Genomic DNA, 22,281 nt, shown 5'->3' with positions numbered 1-22,281 from the left:
GAAAAATCAACCCCTTCATCCTCGAAGAAACCTTGGGCCTTCCGCTGAATGTTTTACAGCCATTACAGATTTCAGCTGCAATGGTAACACGTAAAAATTGAAGGCACAAAAAAAGGTTTTGAGTAGCAAAAAAGGCTTTGCTCAACAAAGTAGCTCAGTCTGCAATTTGGGGAAGTAAAAGTAACGGACTATGCTTAGAGAGGCGTGATAGCTGTTTATGGACTATGCTTAGAGAGGCCTGATCGCTTTTCATATAACCTCTACGTATCGCAGAAGACGAAACTATTATGATCTGGAGCTTATCCATATTGCGAGCCAAAATCTAATTTCAAACTAGAAAAAAAATACATTAGATACGGACTATTAATCGAAGATTATATTATTTCACGTTCAATCTGTAGGCATATACATGTATTACAAGCTATTTCTGAATATTTTATTTATATACAACTTTTTAAGTTTTTCTTTAGAATTCATCTAGATGTTGAAAAGCTTTTGGACAGAAATTTGGTCCCAGATATGAGTAAGAGTCTCGTTTGGGGTTCCCAGAGGCCTTCAATTTGCCCCATTTGTTGGAATAGTAGTGGACCATGTAGCTGCAATTGAACAAAGTGTCCCATTGTTGGGGTGTTTTGGGCTCGGAGGGCCATAGCAGGGGTCCCACGTCTTCGTAGTCTGCTGGAAGGAATGCATGGCCCGGAAGAATGGATAGACTACTTTTGGAATTTTCTGAAACGAGACAAATTTGATCTCGATATAACAGGATCTGAAGAACCTAAGATTGCTGAATGAGATTTGAGTGCGCTGCTTTTTCAAATCATCGTCCATCAAATAATTTCAGCTATTTACTGATAGTAAGTATTTTAGTTCGTTAACCAAAAAATTCGACACCATGAGTTTTACAGTACGAAAACAAAGATTAGATATTGATAAAACATGAAATATTCTTAAAACTATTTATATCCCCATCCAGAGACGGATTTTTGTCAATTTTATTAGGTCGATCAAAATGATTCTATGAGCTCTCCCAAATATAAAGACCGTTTTTTGGTTCTACTATCTAAGAGCGTATTAACTGATGTTAGAGGAACTAGAACACGTTACGAAAGGGATCTGAAGAGCAAGCAGTCAGATGGTAAATCTGCAGAGAAAACAAAACTGGATGAAGATATAAACGTGGCGGCTGCAAAGATAAAGAGACTTACGGACGAAGTCAAACAATTGATTAGTGTTGCGGACACGAAAGCAAAGGAAGCTGAATTGAATTCTTTAAAAAGTATGATAGAGTCGAATGATCTCCGGGACTCTGCAAAACGCAAGGAGTCAGAAATTGTGAGTGCCAAGGAAAAACTTGAAAAACTGAAAACAACCATGTAATTTGGTAATACTTTAACTTATGTTATTTCTGGTAATTTAATTTCTTTGACAGCTTTTTTTGCAATTTTGAGACTAAATGTCATGGCAGTGAGCTTCAAATTTGTCAGAGAAGTGGTCAGGGCTGTCAGGGCGACAGTTAAATTATACCGCGTGGCAACACTGTAATTCAGATCTGTACATTGCCATTTTTCTTCCATTCCATATAGCCATAGAAACATTTATAACTCAAGGTCATGTTTATGACGTACGCAAAAAGTAATAGGCTACAATTTCTTGTAACAATTTTTTTTGCTATAACATTTGAGGATGGGGGGGGGGGGGTTGGTGGTTGAGTAGATTGGGTTTTCATGGCTTAATGCTCAACTCACTTGTGGGGCTGGGCATGAATTCATTGTAGAATGTCTTTATGTGGAACATGGCTTTGATCACCCCACTGCTCACTTCAGGCCCAATCATGTGTCTATCGCTGCGAGAGGAGTTGTATGTTTTGTTCACGTGTTCTAGTATGCGCCAGGGAAGCTCATGGCCGGCACTCAAGTGCAGGTTTCCGTTAAAAATTTGATGTGACCTCTGGGTGGATGAGTCATCCTTCAGACACAAGCCAACTTCCGCCCACCTTCGAACTCTTAAAATCAGATATATCAATTTTTGGAAAATTCCCGTTTTTAGAGTATTTTATAATTAGAAAATGTAGCTTAGAATGTCGAAAGTTTCAATTTAAAAGACCATTCGAAATGAAATACATAATTCTTTAAATTTAAAAGAAATTTTTAAAAAGAACAGATCCAGGACATACTCGAAGGGGGAGAGCGGACTTTCAAAAAGTGTTTCGAAAGTTTCGTCGACTTTTATTTAGCTATTCAAATACACTATAGAAACTGCAAGAGTTTTTAAAAGAAACCTCAAGACGCTTGACGCTTCAAGACAAATTTTATGGTCATTCGGTCGGCGGAAATTGTTTGCCGTAAAAATGTACAAAGAGAGAACCCTTTCAATGGTCAAAGGGTCAAATTTTTGAGACAAAGAGGTCTCCCCCTTAAACTGCTCCTTTATCTAAAATTTTGAAGAGGGACGAAGAGGTCTCCCCCTTAAACTGCTCCTTTATCTAAAATTTTGATGGGGGACGAGGTGTGGCTCGAAAATGTTTTTGACAATTTCAATATTTGTCGAAACAAGGTGAACGACTTTCCTATTCCCAAAACACTGTAGAGATCACGGGCGTACTTGGAGAGGAGGGAGGAGGAGGGGGGAGGGGGGAGGGGGGAGGAGGGGTGGACGCATCTCTCCTCAGGGAATCGACCCACTCACCAACCAAAGGGTCCCCAATATAACCACTATATTGTGTCTTAATTTACGGCCGACGATATCTCTTTTCGGCCGACCAACCTTGAAAATTTTCTAAAGGCGCGATATATACTATTTTTGAAGAGATGCGCACGCCGTAAAATTGAAATTCTTTGCCTGTTTCTTCAATGTGGCGCAGAAGTTTTGGTCAAAATAATGTCTATATATTGCTCTAGGAGTGATCGGAAAATCATTTTGTCAACCATTTTTTCAGGTCGACCAAATTGGTCTTTTTTTTGAAAACCCGCCCCCTTGAAGAAATCTTAGATGCGCTCTTAAAAAGATATCATATTTTGTTTGAAAAATCAGATCTGCCGGCATCATTATGTAGAGTGAGACAAGACGTCATTTTGAGCATGATAAGATTTTATCAATACTCGCTTTTTTGTGCGCGTATGATATCCTTTCCAAAATTTTAGATAAATGAAGCTTCTGAGTATGACAGACAAGCCACATCGTCTATGGCAGGGTCGGATATAAGATTTTCTCAAGAAGTGAAGGAGATTTTTCAAAAACTTTTTTGTAGAACAACCAATTAATTTTCCGAGCTCTATGGCTTTTAAAAGTTAATTTTTGAGCAGTCCTACCTACAGTTTTGAATCTCTTGCACAGTTTTTTCAAGTCTATGATTTGTTCAAAAAAGTTGTACTAACGGGTTTCGAACGGGTCAATAAAATATTATCATAAAAATTTTAAAATTCAATTATTAAATTTTGACATGTGAAGGTACTTAATAAGACCAAATAGCTTGCCTCTATTCAATTTGGAACAAATTTGTGAAGCTAGATATTTCGCTACGTGTAAATAATGCGAGTTTTTCTTTCAGTATCAAAGTATAAAACGAGCATTTTGGTTGGACTCGTTTCACAATGACCGTTAAGTCATGATAGTGTTGTAGTGAGCACGATCCTCTTTTGTACACGAAGATCTATAGATTGAAACCTCTAGAAAGACGTCTTTTGAAATTGAGTAACTAAAAAATCACACTGAGCATAAAGTTTTATGCTTTTTTCAAACAGCAGAACAGAAATCTCTCTTTTTTCATATGCATCATGATCCAGAACATTATAGGCACATTTATACACAGAAAGGCGGTCAATTTAGCCGAAAACAGAAAACTTTGGATAAAAAAATAAGACGCAAAGCATGTACTTATGGTATTTTTCTTCAGACTAAGAACAGCTTCTTCAACTAGTCATTAGAGAACAGTTTGATTCATCCAAAAGGCACGGATGTCATGAGGTCAAACCTAAAAGATATTTTTCCTGTACTCCTCTTTTGGATAGTTAACACGCGTTATATTTCTTGCTATTTAAGCGTAGAATGCGAAGTAAATCGTTTCAAATTGAAATGCTGCAAACAATTTGTTCTTATCATTGCTTTACCAGTTTACAATTTTTCCATTTTGCATTTTGCATAGCATGACGGGGGAAAAAGAAAAAACTTTTTTCAATTATTTTTTCATTTTCCAAATTTTGTAGGGCAGTCGGAATATTCAGGCTTGATATGAGCTGTCTTGTTTATTTGCGCTAAGATGAGTTTTGCTGCTGTTGCATTAAATAAGTTATTTCTATCGAGTAGAGGCAAGAAGAAATTGGAAAATATGTGACTAGTAAGCATTTAAAACGTGCAGAAAAGCTTTTGAATCTTTTTAGGAAAAAGCTGAAAATAGCACAATAAAGTAGGCATTTATTGTAACTCTGTTGTTTCTGATCATGAAGATCATGAGATTGTTTTAGATTGTCTTTTTTGCATTTATAAAGTAAGCTCTAAATATAAAATTTAAGTCTCTTATCGCTCGTTTGTGCGTATTTCTTTGATTTGGTTTTTATCTGAAAATACAAGCTTGTTTGACCAAGATAATTTTGTTCTAAAAATGGCTGAAACTTCTGAAAAAGCTAAAACAGTTACCCGAGATTTGAAATAGCTAATAGATCTGACGGTTGCGTCGTTTTCTAGAAAACTTCCCAATTTAGTTTTGCAAACGTTTTCAACCCAGTGCTTTCAGCTGAGAAGGATATATTTTACACAGAATTAGGACAAAACCTCTTGTATCATAGCGAGGCCCTGAGTTTTCCGAATACATCTTCAGGTTTCACAAGTAACTTTTTCCAAATAGTTGACATATTTTTCAAAAAGGAAAATTTCAAGTAATTGATGTTTTGGAAAACAGTCGGATTCATCTTAGCATTGTTTTAGTTCAATTTTATCATTTGATTTAGAAAAAATCAATTATTAAAAACATTCTTGGTGCTGAGAAGAAGTGGCCCCCGTACCTAAAACTTGGAAACCAGATCTGAGTATCTCAAAGATCTGACTCAGACTGACCATGTCCAAACGAAACATGCATCACTTCTGGACAAGATCTGAAATAAGCATCTGAAATTTAAAAAAAAATTTAAGATGCTCAGATCTGGCTTCCAAGTTCTTTTGGATGGATGTTCCAAGTTCTTTTGGATGGATCCATCTGAATCTCATCTAAATCCAATAAAAAAAAATTTCTGAGCAGATCGATTCAAGGGTCTAAACATACATCTTAAATCAATTTTTGCTAGCAATCTGAAAAAGAAAAAAATTAATTTAAAACAATGGGATATAAAGTCAGGTGGCGCAAATCATATACCTCCTGAAAAATGAAGACTTTCAGAAACCATTTTTTAAAATTTGCTCAGGCCGCGGGAAATATCTTTTGCAATATCAGAAAAAAGTTATAATTGTTTTTTGTTTCGCAGGTTTTCATTTTCAGCCGCCTAACTTTTAGTCGCAAAGTTTATACAATCACATTATTCGATAGTTCTACGTCTGTTGAATTTATTTCTACACGTGTTTTTCAAAATCGGGGGAAAATGATGTGATTTCTATCGAGTTTTAAGCTATTTGTTAAAATGGCTGTTTTTAACGAAACAAAAAAAAACAGGAAACAAAATTTGAAAATCTATTCGAAAATTTCAAAAAAAAAATTCATCCAGGTCTGAACATGTACGTTGCAGTTCAGGACAGATATGCCACCTCACACCTAACCCTGGTCATATCTTTATTTGTATTTTATTTCTGTAACATTCATTTTTTGTATCTTTTAGGTCTGAAAATGCATGTTGCAGTTCAGGACAGATATTATTAACCCTGGTTGTATCTGTTTTTTTTGTTTTAATTGTGTACGGGCTGCATATTTTAACTTTTTCACAAAAAGCGGGCTTCGCTCTTAATTTCAGCAATGATTTTTAACTTCTATTTTCCAAGTTTTCTTTTTTTTTATATGGGGATCAATTTAATCTAAAAGCACCTTGCAATTAGCTTCTCTGTCATGTCAGCAGAAAAGTTTCAAAACAAACAATTTTATTTAAAAATTACGTTTCTTTTAAAAATTTTATTCGAAATGAGCCGTTTGGTCAGAATACTCCGGCCGGCGTGTAGAAACAACAGAAAATAACAAGTAGTTCTACAGTGCTCATTTGATTTATTCGGAAAATTTAAAAAAAAAACTTCAAATCTCGTGAACTTTCTATTAACTTGTATATTTTGTTTGATCGCTACAAATGGCCTTTTTATCAGATAATTTTTTTTGGTCAATAAAAACAATTTATTAACACTTTGCTTTAAACTTTCGTATTCTTAAATGACGAGTTGGAAACTTGCTCGATTTTTCCGGATGATTGACTGTCCGGGAACTTATGTTTTGAGAATATTGGTTCTTTCTTTTATCTACCATTTACCTTAAAGTTCGTTTTTCAAGACGAATTAGCGAACTAATTGGCTAATAATTTTTCTAAAACATGATGTAGCATAATTGAAATTGTTTTCGGCAACCCACTAAGTTCTGTGAAGCATAACGAAAAATACTCAATGAAACAAACCTGGGTTTTGCATGTTCTATAGAGTACGCATTCTTTACTTCTCTCAAACTCTTCAGAATTATGATGTCCATATCCAGATAGAATCCTCCATACTTGTATAGCAGAGCCAGTCTGGACGTAGATACAGTTGTGATTGAGGGGTCCCCCAAAACCATATACATATATATGGGAACCGTATTGTGTTAATTGAGACTCAATAAGATTATTACGTGCTGAAACTAATCAAACGCCAATTAGAAAATTGTAACTTGCCAGCTATTTCTTCGCGGCAGACAAATTTTTAAAAATCAGACAAAAACTAAAATTTTAGGCACTTGTTGGGAGGTGTTTTTAAAAAAACTCTGGGGTCCGTCGGTCAAAAATGGATTTCTTAGGATAATAAATGATTTTAAAGTGGCGGGGGGTGAGGAGGTCTGTGTCGAGGGGGTCGTATATTTAACTGAGAAAGGGGGTCGTATATTTAACTGAGAAAGGGGGTCGTATCCTTAATTAATTCGCCCCCTGTCCCCCCTCCTTAATCCACCCCTAGTTTCAAGGTACCTCGCGATCGGGGTGGAGCATCATTTCCCAAGCTAGAAAAAAGTTCACAATACATGCGGACCCCTCGGCGACAACTGTACCTGGCAATATCGCTATAATGACAGACTCCATGGGCCACCACATTGTCAATTCTCTTCTTAATTCCTTCCACTGGAGTCCCAGAAAACACTTTTTCAAAGTCTGCACTGTAGTAATTTACATTTTTGTACTTGAAGTAAATATCGCAGAAGCTTTTGCTCTTGGAAAGATCCAAAGTTTCGGATTTGAAAATGACGTGTAACGTTAGATTGGACTTGAGTGCGGCTGATTCCACAGAGCAAGCTTGTCGACCTGCTAGAAATGGTTTTCCAGAAGTTTCGAGAAAAAACGCTTGATGTTCAGACGAATCATAACTTTCAAAATCTCTAAGTTTGACTATTTTCGAGCAGGTTTCTTCGGCATCATGATTTGAATGAATTTGAGTTGGATACCGCTCAGGGTTTACTGCGCTACGAATGTGAAAAATGAGAAATGCCGCCGCTACAGCAAATAGAATAAAGTGGGCCAGTATTTTATAACATGAGGTCATAGCTAAAGAAAAAACAAAGAACTTAAATAATCAAATTTAGAATATCAAATTTAGTTCAGTTAACTTAGGTAAAAAAAACGCAGGTAAATTGAAAAGTAATGTTCTCCTGCAAATGAAATGAAAGCACCATTGAGACCAATTTTTCTTATAAACAAAAGAAAGAAATTTAAGACTAAATCCAATAAATGTCTGTTAACTCAGACGATTCTAAATTGATTACTGAGACCTACGAGTTAGAAAAAAAACATTTTTCCCGCAATGGAACATTGTAATCATTGTTTGCCGATTATGAGCTAATGCAACGTCGAAGCATGTAAGAGTATAGAGTTTTTCTTTTGCATTAAGGGAAAATGCTTTAAAAATGATTAAATTTTTTCAACAATGATAGAAACTAATAAAGTTGTTCAAAAAAAAAACAAAAGAAGTTGTGAGCATCTAGATTGACATGACTTCTAAGATTTGGCTTAAAACTTTTGATATGTATACAGCCTTTACCCGTGTTTTAAGTTTAGTGCAAAAAAATTCGTCGCTACAATGTTTCGTCTAATTTATCTAATACTGTGCAATACACATTTTTTGGAATACATTTCAATTGCAAAATACCTAGTCAAATATAAAATCAATTTCGATGAATATAACAACAAGGTTTGAGAAGCACAAGTCCATTCTGATTCATATGTTTCGTCAAATATGCTCTGTTAATCCCCCGATTGAGGACCAGCCAACTTGCATGAGAAACGTTTACCTAGCGGCTTTAAGCGCAATTAGACTTGAGTTTATTTTCTGACATTTGCAACTAAAACTCATGGCAAGACTGCTCGTGTACCAAGGAAAAGCCCTAAATGTTCTTAATGTCCCTTAATTTGTATCGGTTGCGTAGCGAAAAGTAGACAAATTAGAAAAAAAAGATGCGTCATAAAGAGGGAAATACTATACTAACCAATCAGAATCGAGAACAGAAAGCAAACTTGTTAGGAAAAACTGCGTTTTTCTCAAATTGGATTAGGTTTAAACAAAAACTGAAAAGAAGAAAAATTGCTTAGAGTTTCATCAATATTAATATTGTGCAAACCAAAATTGAAATTCGTTACTTCAAAAATTGGTCATTTTGGCTTGGTTTCTAATTAATCAAGATCCACGCTAAAACTACCAAATAAATTAATGAAAAAGTATATAAAAAAGCCCTTTACACAGCATACTTACTTACTTACTTACTTACTTACTTACTTACTTACTTTCTTACTTACTTACTTACTTACTTACTTACTTACTTACTTACTTACTTACTTACTTACTTACGTTTACCTTACTTACAATAGAAAGATATATATTTCAAAAGTTTGCGAGAAATTCGAAGCAATTAGTGTAAAATGTTATACAGTTTTTTTTCACGCGAAAAAAAAACTTATTGTAGATGAGAAAATCTGAAAATTTCAGAACCAATTTGTAATGCCAAGTCTTTCAAACTAAACTTTGATAGTTTCATAGAGAGTAGCACTGATCAATTGCACTTGGTCTTTGTAAAACATTCACTGGAATTTGAAGTGTGTTTAAAGTGGACTTTGAAAATAGTTATTTTAAAGAGTAAAATTTTGAAGCTAGTCTTACTTTTGTCCTCTAGTGTCAATGCAAAATGTTTTCTTATATTTGATTTGAAGTGTGCGTTGCGTTTTACCGTCAGCTGTTCCTCAAACGTTGGTGTAATTTGTTCAATTTGTTCACATGTGACTTATACCAGATAAGCAATAGCTTACATTACACTTCGAAATTGGTTCACATCTTGACACTGCGAGTCCCGAATTATTCATAGAACTTCTCAATGCATTGTATAATTGTTGCTTATCTACTACAAAATTGTTTCATAAAAAAATATTTGAATTACCAAAATTGACTGAACAAAACTAACCACAAGCTTAAGTTTTCCGAATTATTTAAGAATAATACTATTTTGGTGGATAAAATTGTTTTCGAGCGGCTCCTGCTTGTAGAGTGTTAATTGCTCACCAGGAGTCCGTACAATCAGAAATTATGTAGTAGCGCTTTGGCAAATACTTCTTAAAATTACAATTATGCTTCCGCATAAATCTGAGTAGATATTGTTTTGACTTTTGAAAAAGAATTCAAAGTACCTAAGCTCGAGTTGGTTTTGTTATTCAAACAAACTTCAGCGATCGAAATAACACTTTTAAAGAAACATTTTGTATACCCTATCGAAAATAGCAACTTTTTAAAGTCAAACATCAGAGAGACTTAGCCCATAACTTTTTTATACAAAATTCTGGGGTTTGAAAATTGCCAATTTGGCCATGCTTTTAACTTATTTATGCACCCTTTGAAGGTTTTAATGTTTTTTTTTAATTTTGTTTCTTCAAATAGCTATTCGATAACAATTGGGGTGAAATTGGAACATTCGGAGTTTGTCTTGATATACGAGAAATCTTGGCTTAATCGCATATTTTAGGTGGCATGCGTGCAAGCCGCATTCCGATCAACAATCAACGTTTGCTGCTAAGCTATTTTGGCTCTTTTTCTTTTCCTCACCAGCAAATTTTATTTTTGAAGTTACTGTTCATTTTGTCCGATTGTCATGACAATTGACATGCAGACTAATTAGGCCATGAAAAACATATTTGATCTTCATAAATAACTTTGTAAAACCACTCATTAGACCATAAACTTCATGTTTCAGTGAGGTGGGGGGAAAGGAAAAAGAGCCGCTATTTTGATTTGCTTAGAATTAGGTTGGAAAAATAGTTTTTTTTTATACCCCACAAAATTATTCCCCATTGAAGATATCGATTCCCTGAATTCGAATGAAGAAAAGTTTGTTACCTTCCACTTTCTTGTAGAAGTTCTGGGGGCTTGTGTAATCAGCAAAAAAATCGTAACACAATTTTTTTTACATGGCAAGTTATCCACCGAAAAAAAATTGTTCAAATTTGAATTGACTCGAGCTATTTTGTTGAAAAACATTCGTCCCTGGTTGAGCTCAAATTGAAAATTAGCGATAAAAAAGTGAAAAAATAAGATCGCCATCGATGAATTATCGACTTTCTTTGCCACAATATCAGGTTTTATCGATGGATTATCGCTAATTTGGTAGTAGTATGATAGTTGGGTCCCAAAAATTAAGATGGGTCCCTGAAGAAAAATTTTAGGCTTTAAAATCATCGAAAACGTGGATTAATTTGTTAAAATGTGTTTTTGAAGTTTTCACAAAAGATGCGGGACCCATCGTTCATATTTGTTTTTTTCTTGGGACCCAACTATCTCACTTTTACCGCTAATCTGGCCAATTTTTAGCATTGAAACAGCGATAAAAACCTATAAAAATGAGCAAAAATATTGAACTGCCGGGGTTCGATCCAGCAACCTTCAGCTTATTAGCCATGTATGCGAACTCAGCAGCATCAATCCTTCCATAGGGACTTCAACCCGGGGTTTTTTCATAATTAATGCTGATTTTGTCCAAGATTTTAATAACTTTTTATAAACAAAAAACTATTCGATACTAACTGAAAGGCAGTCGGATAATTCAGAGCTTTGTTTTAATTGCACATCATAGGCTGCACGTATGCAAGTCGCTTCACCCCCATTCCGATCAGTGTTTGACGCTGAGCTAATTTTCTTTGCTTAGATTTAGGTTGACAAATGACGAGGAAATTGTCTTAGTTAGGGAAGCTCTGTTTTACGGCTGGCAATCAATTATGCATATGTAGCATGAAGTTAGTCTGTTGAAAAATTTGTCTGCCGAAAAATTGTTTCAGTTGCAACTGGGAGACAATCATTTATCAAACAAACCTTTCACAGAAAAAAAAAACATGAGATTCTTTTACCAGATTTGATAAATAAATTTGATATGTATTAACGCTCTTCATTCTGATTAAAGACAATTATTATTGCAGAGTTTCCCAGCAATTTTTTTTTCTTTTTTTTCCCACTTGCTTTTCGAATCTCGAATTTTTCATTCAAATTGATTTTTTCACGGTCTAGTAAACGATGGTCTGATATAATTAAACTAAAAAGAGCTAACCTTGATGCAAAGGAAGGAAGCTAGTGGTGGCACAGGGGGACTGATTGTTTCGAGCAGACCTAGGATTTAGCGACAAATTTGATAAATGGGTCAATTTACAGACCTAAGTAACCCAACTGATTCATAATTAGTTGATATAGGTAAAACGACTCTTAGTCTGGGTTTGAGCTTCCCTAATTAATACTGTGAGTCTCATCCAGTAAACGGCCCAAAACCAAAAATTCTACTTCTTCAATTGAAGCTAATATGATTCAATCTGATTTGTAGATATTAACCAATCTAATTCAAGTACGGTCAAACTTTCCATAAATATTTTGAGCATTTATACAATCATTCATTTTCATAAGTATAGCATTTCGTATTTAAATTAGTTTCAAAGTTAACCAGTCCAAAAATAAGTTTTTTGTTCAAAATGAAATCTGTTGAATATTTTAGACTATTCAAAGTATGCTGGTCAATAATGTGCATAAGACCCACATCAATAAGCTAACAGTTTAGTACCAACATTCTTTTGTTTTCTACAATAGACCGAATAAAGAAAGCCGCAATCACTGATGCACGCGCAAAATAACACTCGTAGAGGATGTAAGCGAAGCGCAGCAAGCAGCCGCGTTTCACTTTGCCAACTGATTTTTCAAATGATTTGAGTGTGCTAAAAGATCAGCCCGCTACAAGCTAGCACCGCGGCAGATTTTCAGCAGAATTATTTTGATGCAATTTGTTTTGAAAAACTCGAAGCTGAAATTTTCGGCATTGTTATTCAATCAAAAGTTACGCCAAATTACGTAAAATGGAAACTCTCAAAATGCCAAAATAAACTAAGAAAAGCATAAAATTCAAAATTTGGCTCATCAAAACGTCTATATTTGTTTTTTTATTCAAAATTGACACTTTATAGCAGATTTGTCATTTTTTGGCTATCAAAACAAAATAAATTTAGTTGTACAATTTTGAGACGGTTATAACCTTTGCATCTATTTTTGGGCTACATAAGAATCTCAATTTGTTTTACTTATACAGTTGAACCAAAAGTGTTGACATAACTTTTAAATTACTAAAAAAGCCAATTTTCTAGAGAGCCAAAAAAGCCAGAAATCTAGAGAAACCAATTTCTGATTGCGCCATCTCTTCTCTTGCCGGGAAGTTTGCGAAATGAGGTTGCGGAGATTTCAGTTTCTAGTGACGATTATTTGGGTGGAGTTTCCTCTACCGCTCTGATTGTGTGCCTAACCGGAATACAAAAAAATTGTCTTGATCTTTGTCTTGATCTGACGATTTGGTTGGCAGGAGTTTTTGGTGGGCGGGAGCTTTTGACGCTGAGATTTTGCAATCTGAAATTTTTGACTTTGGGATGGGGCAAACAGATGCTTTTGATTGTGATGGTTTCTTTTCTTCAGATGAAATTGGAATAAATTTTAGTTACTTCGTTTGTGACTCTGAAGAATTTAATGTCTCTTCAAGATTGCAGAAGAGACGCCACTGAGCTCTTGTGGACTGGCGAGGACGTTTCAACAGTGGTTAGGGATCATGCATCCCGGATCAACTTTCCCAATCTAGATGAGGAAGCTGTCAAGTCGACCAGTGGGGCTGATCTGTTTAACGGTTTACCTAGAGCATCAGTAACTTGAGGCACTGGTTTGAAAACAATCGTGCTGAGTTTTGAGCTGACCAATTGAGGAGTGGGAGCTTGAGAAATGAAGACTTGGAGCTCGCTGTCAGAATTCGTCTGGATATCGATTTTGGCGGCAACAAAAGGTCGTCGTCTGAGGAAGCCTGTTTGGTAGAAGCCTTTTGACCACTGACTTCTTTTAGTTTGGACTGTTTGCCAATAAATTTACAGCTTTTAAATGACTTTAATCTGATAGACAAATGGCTGTTCCTTAGTACTTGTTATAACTTTCGCTTCCGAGAAAATAAATGTTTTGTTAGTAAAAAAGGATATGTTGCCTGAAATTCTTTTAAGCTGAGGCTTTCCCTACTTGCCGCTTAGGACCCCACTGATATTTTCCGACCAATTTGGCTCCGATAAAAAAGTTTCTTCCAATAAATTTGATGTTTTCGCGTTAGGATTGATGGTTGGAAGCAACTGGAAACTGAAAGTCCCCGAAGTGTCCCTTAGTAGAGCGGAGGGTAACATGCTTTTATTGGAAACTGTCTTGCTTGCTTCTTCGTCTTTGGAAAAACCTTTTCTGAACCATCCACTTATTATTAGATTGAACGAGTGAGTCTAATGCTTTATCTGTCACTGAAGAGGGTTTGATTCTAAACCGACGGCTCACAACTTTACTCCCTTCATTTTATCCCTTGTGTACAAATTTGGTCGACTATCTAAAGTTCACGGCTTTTTTCGGTAGTTAACGCGTCTATGTCGAGTTTTTCTATCTAAATTAGCTTTTGCATTAAATTTTTCTATAGTTAAACGCCAATGCTTCGTTGGTTTTCTTTTAAAAGTTCAAAAGTGAATGTGCTGATCATCTATAGCTAACTCAATCTGATTTTGTGAATGATTATTTTGAGAGTACCCTGAATATCTGGTGGTTTTTATTCTAAATGCAGAGCGCCCCATTTACGCTTCAGGTTCTGGATAGACTTTAAGAAAATGTGTTTTATGCCCTTTTCTATGAAGAAGTTAGATTTTAAATGAATCTTAAAGCCTGAATATAGGTCAGATCTGAAAATTTTACGGATGTGGTGGGTTGCAAAGAAACTAGAGCAAAAATTGAAGTTTCTGCGCATCTGTAGTTCATGTTAACATTACGACGGATATTTTGAAAAACTTACTCTAGCCACCAGTATGAACACAGATTTTTTTTCATCTGATATTGAGCCACTGTTATTTTGCTGTTGGTTTTAGTTTGCTGATTTTAAATCAGGTAAAAATTTTGAGGAATCAAAAAATAAAAATTGTTTTAGATTCTTGCTATAACTTGTACATTGGATACAGACTGCTTTAGATACTATGTCCCTGTGGATTCCTGGGCAACAGATATAATGCGCGGCGACTAAATTGGCTTCTTGACCGAGATGAGAGCTACTTTAGGTAAAATGCATTGCTCGTTGAAATCTTTCAGTGATTGCTATAGCTTTGTCAATTACAAAACATCCAAAAATTACTGTAAAAGAAATCAAAAAAATATTGGTCTTTGAATCGTCTCGGCAAAATTTTTGGTAATCTTCTCTGTCTACTGCTTGTTGCATAAGCTTCAAAATTGGATCTTTCGAGGTCAGTTCTGCGTCTACAATTCCCGCCAATCGGTGCAGAAGTTTCTGTCATCTAAAATGACAGATTTTTGTCTCCTTGAGATTTTCAGCACTGATCAGCGTTTCGCATGAAGTTGTGCATGGTATATGCCGCGTGAAATCTCTTGAGAACTGTGTAGGATTGGAACAAAATTGTTAAGGAGGATTAGGGATTTCTTTTTTCTTTTCGTTTAGACAGAATTTTTAAATTTGGCTAAATGTTTTTTGTGTCGCAGCTTTGAGGAATTTTTCGATTGTTGACACTGAAAATTATTCGTCATAAATGGACAACTAGACTGTCTCACTTGAAGGGTTTTGCAGTAAGAAGTCAGCATTACTCCGTTTGGAACCCGCGATATGATTTAAATAAAAGAGCCAAAAGATAAAAGTCGTCGCATCTAACAGAGAAATTGGTAAGTTTTGTTTGTACGATTGGTTTTGAGTCAATAAGATGGCTTTTTGTTTGAATAGAAACTCGAAATAATTTACCGTTAGAATATATCTGAAACTTCCGCAGACCATACCACTATTGCTAAAAATTTGATTCCGATAGAGCTCTTTTTGATTTTCTGTTTATTTAAAAACCTTAAAGCGAAATATATTGAAACCATGAAGATCTGTATTTTATTTATTTCACAAGAGCGGCCTCGAAACTAATGTGGCTAGCTTTTGATTTACAAAAAACTCTTGATTTTTAAGTGTGATATTGTTACATTTTTTTTACCGTCATACGATATACCGATTGTAATTTCATTGTTTCCGGAGTCTCTCAATGTTGTTCGAAACCCAAGATGAACTTTACTTTTTTTTCATATTTTAAGGAGTGGCCATAATGGTCGTTTCTGCAAGTGGTTTTTTTCCAGTTCATTTGTACTTTTTTGATTTCTTGCGCACTTAAAAATTTCGAAGCAAAAAAAAACATTGGTGCCCAAGATTTGTCTCTGAGTTCTTATGGCCAGTTATTTATTCTTTATAAGTTTCTTGATTTTCTTTAAGGGTCGTAGTGTTTCATTTTGGTAAAACCGGATGTTAATTTCATTGTATCCTCAATTGTTGACTGTTTTTCGGGACCCAGTATGATTTTTAAATTTGTTTTCAGACTTCAGGGATGGGCCAAACTTGTCAGTCTATCTCTGACGTTTGCTTTCTGAATTTGGTTTAATAATCCAATGAAATTCCTAATTTGTTTTGATTTCCTGGTGGCTTTGGTCAGTTTATTTCTGATTGGCAAAGTTGCTCAATATATCTCTGAAGCTTTGGGAGGTTTCTGCGTACTTTTTAATGCTCCCATCTCGAAGGGCTTGAAATCTTTTGGTGTTCTGGGTAATTTAGGTCAAAATTGGCATGGACTTTAGAAACTTCGAATTTCATGTCAAATTTGGTAATATCGAAGCCTAGGAAAGGTATTTTTTCACTTAAGACTCATTTTCCTATAAAGGAAGAGCAACGCACTTCTAATCGCGGTTGACAAAAATGAAATCTACCGTCGAGTTGCAATCTGATAAAGATCTTTTTGATAAGACAAGCATGACGTCTAGAAAACATAATACGACTCGAAAGTTCTAAATTCTATTCCCCATTTGCTTTTTTGAAAACTTTCAGGCATATCAGTGATGCAATTTGATCAGATTAAGAACGATAACTTACATTGAATTCACCTAATACTATGTTAAAATTGCAGTAAATGCTCACAAGATCTTGAGTGAAAACAATGAAATTGACCAAAACATTTTTATGATCTGAAGATATGAATCAAAACTTTTGGTTTCTCTGAATTGATAGTTTGACTGCCATATTCGATATTTCTAAAACGTTGGTCATTTGATAGTTATTGGTAAAATTTTCTTGGTTTGGCGTTTCAAGCTAGTCTCACAGCGCAGGTTTCTTTGCTGTGATTAAGACCGGAGCTAGAAAAAGATCGCTTTCTCATAATTTTACTTTGAAAATGGGGTCTTAATCAGTTTTGGGATTTTTTCTCACCTCAAGCTGGAAATGAGTAGCTACACGTCGATTTTTTTTTAAATTGGGATGAGAGGGTTCTTGAAAACCGAATGAACTCTATGGTTTTCAGATCTGCTTAGACGGGAAAATAGTTGGCTGCAATTATGAGTGACGGCATCTCTCCAGAATTTATAATCGTTGGGTTCCGAGTCGTTTGAGGTTTTCGATATTGGTTGTGGTCGTGTTTAAATTGTTTAGACTCTAAATAAAGGTTGAAGGTCCAATCTGAGAAGGCACCTAGTTCGGTTTTCTGGGACCAGGAATTTTTCTTTTTTACTGACCAACCTAGCGAAAAAACAAATTTGAGCGTTCCATGGAGAAGAACAGGTTAGCACTTTTACTGCCAACATCAGTTTGGGACTTTGTTCTTTTAAGTAAGATAGCATCTGTCAAAGGTCTATGATGAATACTTTCTCAATCGCGACTGCCCATCCACACAGGGTTGCTTGGCCCCATAAGCGTATGAACGACCTTTCGAACTGTCTTTTTCGGATTGAGCGGCATTGTACAGCTGCATTTGTTTGATTATATGGTTCTTTTCCCCTTAAAAAGTTTTTCTTTCACAGTGCTCATAAAAGGTATGGAATTCAATAATAGCCTGTTCCACATGAACATACCCACTGAAAAATGACTTTTTTTCCTTCATACTCTAACACAAAGAATAGGCAAGATTGGATTCTTTGGTCAGCTTCAATAAATAACACGTTGGGATCAATTTCGGGCCTTTTCTTGTGTCTCTCAGCGCACTGTTTCGGCTTGATTTTTTTTTTCAATTTTCAATTTTTTTTCAGGTATCTGTGGCCGATTCAAAATTGCTCGGTCTTTCTGGCTTAGAGGGAGGGCCATTGAACATTTCAGTTGGAGGTTTCAGAAGGTCGTTGAGGTCGCAATGTTCCCTCAAGAAGATTGCTAGAAAATACTGAAATCCAGGTTTTCCAAAATAGTGGTGGGTCAGGCGTCGGTTTTGGTCAATATACAAAAACTCTCAGTAGGTCTGACTTCTCGCCGAGAAGTTGTTGAAAGAATTGAATTATCTTCCGATAAGTAAAATTAAGACTCAACAACAATGCTCGTAAGTTTCAAGGTACAAAAGAGAGTGGTAGCAATTCACACATTCGAACGTCAAGCTCTAATCGCGACCTCGACAAGATACCATCAAGATATCAGTTCGGCACATGACACATTCAGGTCTAACTAATTACAGCTAAGTCTAAACACGGTACGCTCTATCGTACCACAATGTTATAAAAGCAAATAAAAGCTGAGAACTTGTATGTTTTAATACAAACTTTATTTGCTCTTCTGAAGAAGAATATAAATAGTTTTCGGGTAACTTTTAAATTGAGAGATTTTGAATTTTTTTATAGTTATCATTCGGTTTGCAAATCCGTTAACGCTTTATTGCACTTTTGTTTTTCCTACTGATGAATTTGACTCTTTTTGCAATTTTTTCTCAAAAAAACTAGCCATTATTTTCCATGAAAATAAACTAGCGCGTTTCCAGTTTCCCACCCCCAATTAAATTTACGAAAAAAAAGCTGTTCAAAATTGTTCACTCAGCATTTTGCATGTAAAAAATGGAAAATTTGTCCCCGAGTGGCTTGCAGAAAAATTTGTAACATTAAACCAATGATTAATATAAATTCAAATTCAATCCTTGACTCCGGAATTAAAAGGTCTTCACGCGGAATTGAAATTAGAAAATAACGTAGAATCTTTTGTTAAATCTTTTTGATGTTATTTCTGCAGTTTTATGGGTCTTGTAGCCGTTTTTTGGTCGAACAAATGGGATTACAACTTAATGACCCCCCCTGGCCACGAAAAAGATGAGGATTGTATTTAATTCTATTTCTTAGCCTCCAAATCTTTTACTAAATTGTTAAAACTATAGCGAAAATTGAATGCTCGTAGATTAAATACATGAAACTAAATAGAGAAAAAATCTTTTAGAAACAAAAGTTAATCTAAACTCACGGTTGACTGAAATGATTTTCATTTGCATCCGGTAACAAGGGGCTCTTACCAGTAATCGACATCGACTTTGAATACCTTTGAAATGTAACATTATTCGGCATCTACTGCTTGAAGAATAATTGGTAGATCAGAAACTATATTTCGTCGAAAACCTAAATCTTTTCATTGAAAGTAGATCGGCAAGTTAAAAGCAATAATGAATCTAACTTTTGATCAATTATAAACTAGAATTTACCATAATTAACAAAAAAAGGTTTGCAATGAAAACAACTTGGAAAAAATTCAGCAGTACTCGTCAGCCTTGTAGAAGCACCGTTTTTTCACTACTTTCAATTTTAGATTGTAAGCCGAAGATTGCCCTCTAAGTAGTCTTCGTTGTTTTTGTCTAGAATGGTAGAGTTGAAATCAATCTCAAGCATAAAAAAGTGATCATGTTGGGTTTCGAGCAACTGAATTAATGACTAGACTGAGCCAAAAGCCACTTGACCACCCAACCCTAAGCTAATAGCTACCAAGACGCTCATTATATCGATGATCACAACCACAAAAAAAACTAACTTTAATCATGCTATTTGACTCCTCCCAGCTCAGAAGGGTCCCAAGCACTGGCACTTTGAAAAAGACACAGCGAAGCTCGTCTGTTAGTCAGAACCGCCGTTTTTTATCCTAGTCATTTTGGCTTCTCGCCTAAGACATTATTGCCTCATAAACCTCCCCGAGTCGAGATTTTTCACCTAATTTGAAGCAAGATTTGAGCGGTTTGAGCGGTTTTTTTAGACAATTACACTCAAAATCTTGTTTCAAAATGAGCGGTTTTAGCGGTTTTTGAACGGTTTATCTAAAAAAACCGCTCAAACCGCCCAAACCGCTCAAATCTTGCTGAAAAAGAGCTCAAACCACTCATATCTTGAGCGGTTTTTGAGCGGGATCTCGACCCGGGTCGAAAAGTCATGAAAAAAAAACAAACTGCTCGTCTTATGTCAAAACCTTGCATGTTAATACTGCACTTAAACGTCTATAAAAAGTCTTGATTTAAAAAAAAATTGAATAAGCTTTCAAAAAAAGGGAAAAAATCAAGGTTTTTTTTTCTGGCATACACCATGAACACCACAGAAAATGTTTGGCATTTAGTACTGTAGCGAAATTACCAAAAGATAGCCTCATATCAGTTTTTCAAACCCTATAACTTTAGACAAAGCGATAGCACGTGGAAAATCCTTTTAAAGTTAAGCTCAGAGCATCAATTTATTCCGCAGACTAAATTTGCAAAAAACTGCTAGCCAAGAAGTTTAACTTTGCCCGAAAAATTTTTCAATGGAGCACAATATTCCGTCACTTCCTTCGAAAAACGAAAATGCATCAATCAATTTTGCTTCGAGAAGTCTTCCACGACAAGCAAGTTTACGTAGTAGGTGAATCAGCGCTGATGTAAATCATCCCGTCATAGCTGGAAAATGAAACGCGGTTCTCCCGTTTTGCGTTAATAGTGTAGCAAAAGTAAACAAGACTGCTCGTATCAGGGCGAAACGTTGAATGCTCCGACTGCTTTTTAAGGTCTATGGAGCAATAATAACATTTAAAAAAATTTGTAATGAAAAAAATTAAATTTTTTTTTAAATTTTTTTTTGTGAAAATCATCTACTCACAGGCCATATAACATTCAAAGTAATAAATTTCGCTTCTAGTAACAAATCGATTATGGCAAATAAGCTTCCTTCAACCAATTTGGAGCAATTTCTAAGACTGCCATTACAGGTCTATGGAGCAGTAATAACATGAAAAAAAACAAATAATAGAAAATACAGGCAAGTTTTTCAAATGATTTTTTTTTGTGAAAATCATCCTCTCACACGCCATATAAAGTACAAAGTGATAGATTTTGCACCTAGTACTAATCAATTATGCAAATAATTTTCTTTCAACCATTTCGAAACGATTTCTAAGACAGATTAAATCTCCGCTCACGCGTTAATAGCGCGAATTAAACCGCGCGTTTATTGTCCCTAATTGGCCAAAATGGCAATCTTTATACTTCCATAATTTTACAACACTATCACAGGTGAAATATGTTTTCAATTTTAAGCTGAGAAAAACAACACCTTTTGAATGAAATAAAAATTTCTGTCAAGTTTTTTTTTTTAAAAAACTACCCCGAGCACAAATATTCCGTTACTTTCGTAAAGAAAGTCGGAACAATAAAACAAAAACTTCTTAGAGTTTTACTGATTTAGTTTTGGCGCCAAAAATCGAACTCAAGGTTCCAGCTCAAATATTATAGCTCGTCATTTTTGGCTTCTTTTAGCCTATCAGAAATCACTCTAAAAGAACCGGATAAATTACTGGCACAATTAAGAAAGATATAATCTCTAAAAATATCGAAAAAAAAATATGGAAAACTTTTTTCAAACCAAAAAATTGATGAAGACCTGAGTCAAAGTTTTAAAAAATAAGGCCAATAACTAGTTCAGAAAAGTAATAATAGTGTGCTAGAAAGGAACCAGCAGAGAGCAGTTGCGGTGCTTTGAGTTTTTACGCAATGCTGTTGGTAAATTTGTAAGGAAATTTATCCACTTTTTGAAGCTGGGCGACAAGTAATCTTCATGCAGCTGGATTCAAAAACCAAATTTGCAATTGAAAAAGATTGAAACAAAAGCCATCTCTAGCTAAATTAAATATATCCATATCTATCCATATCATAAACAAATAGGCGCAGATGACATCAAAAAGTCAGAGCAATCGAAAAAATATATACATTTACGTTATGAACAGGATAGAAGCAGCACAAAAGAAGGATAAAACCGACGAATAACTGTTTGGTCTACTCAATTTTTTCAATAACTGAAGTTGAAAGCACCTACAAGCATTAGATATTTTTAAAGATGACGTAAGAACTCTTCAAGAGCGGTAAAATTGTGTAATCGAAATATTCGCAATTTCGCCTTCAAAACTGATTTTCTACTCCCTCTATTTCTGCAATTCAACAAACTTGAATTTTTGTTCCCACTATTGTCGAAGAAAATCACGGATAGTTTGTGCTCGGGGTGGTTTTTATTCTATAGAAAATTATTAACTATTCAAACATAGCAAGTTTTGACAGACTTTTGTAATATCATTTGAAAGGTATTGTTATCCTGAGCTCATAGTAATATAATATCTCACCTGTGATCATTTTTTGTGTAATATTGAGGGTTTAGATATTGCCAATTAGACCAGTTTTTGATTGAAATCAGCGACAAGGCCGAAAATTTCTTACACAAAAAATTATGGCCTTCAGAAAAGTCAACTTTTCGATTTTTTGTACGTTTTTTGAAACTTTTTGATTTTCTCAGAAACGACTCTCCCAAATCTGA

At 35.1% G+C, this 22,281-nt stretch overlaps 1 protein-coding gene across 1 annotated transcript; it reads right to left on the bottom strand.

Annotated features, from left to right (window-relative positions):
- Positions 1–466: 466 nt before the first annotated feature.
- Positions 467–21,352, bottom strand: LOC134844890 (alpha-1,4-N-acetylglucosaminyltransferase-like). Its single transcript, XM_063861717.1, has 6 exons — positions 21,340–21,352; positions 18,932–19,006; positions 7,196–7,685; positions 6,576–6,686; positions 1,746–2,002; positions 467–729 (listed from the first exon to the last, which is right to left on the bottom strand). The coding sequence occupies exons 2-6, from the start codon at positions 18,957–18,959 to the stop codon at positions 467–469; spliced, it is 1,149 nt and encodes a 382-aa protein (XP_063717787.1). The 5' UTR covers positions 18,960–19,006; positions 21,340–21,352.
- Positions 21,353–22,281: the final 929 nt, after the last annotated feature.

This window comes from Symsagittifera roscoffensis, chromosome 4 (assembly GCF_963678635.1).
Source record: "Symsagittifera roscoffensis chromosome 4, txSymRosc1.1, whole genome shotgun sequence".
Classification (NCBI taxonomy): domain Eukaryota; kingdom Metazoa; phylum Xenacoelomorpha; order Acoela; family Convolutidae; genus Symsagittifera; species Symsagittifera roscoffensis.
This window is presented reverse-complemented; position numbering and strand designations above follow the sequence as displayed.

Bases quoted from the DNA above. Each gene is read 5' to 3' on its own strand.
- LOC134844890 (XM_063861717.1), bottom strand. From the start codon at position 18,959: ATGCAAATGAAAATCATTTCAGTCAACC. The intron at 7,686-18,931 runs GTGAGTTTAGAT...TTTTTTCTTTAG, and splicing joins GAAAATCATTTCAGTCAACC to CTATGACCTCATGTTATAAA. The intron at 6,687-7,195 runs GTACAGTTGTCG...ATCTACGTCCAG, and splicing joins CATTATAGCGATATTGCCAG to ACTGGCTCTGCTATACAAGT.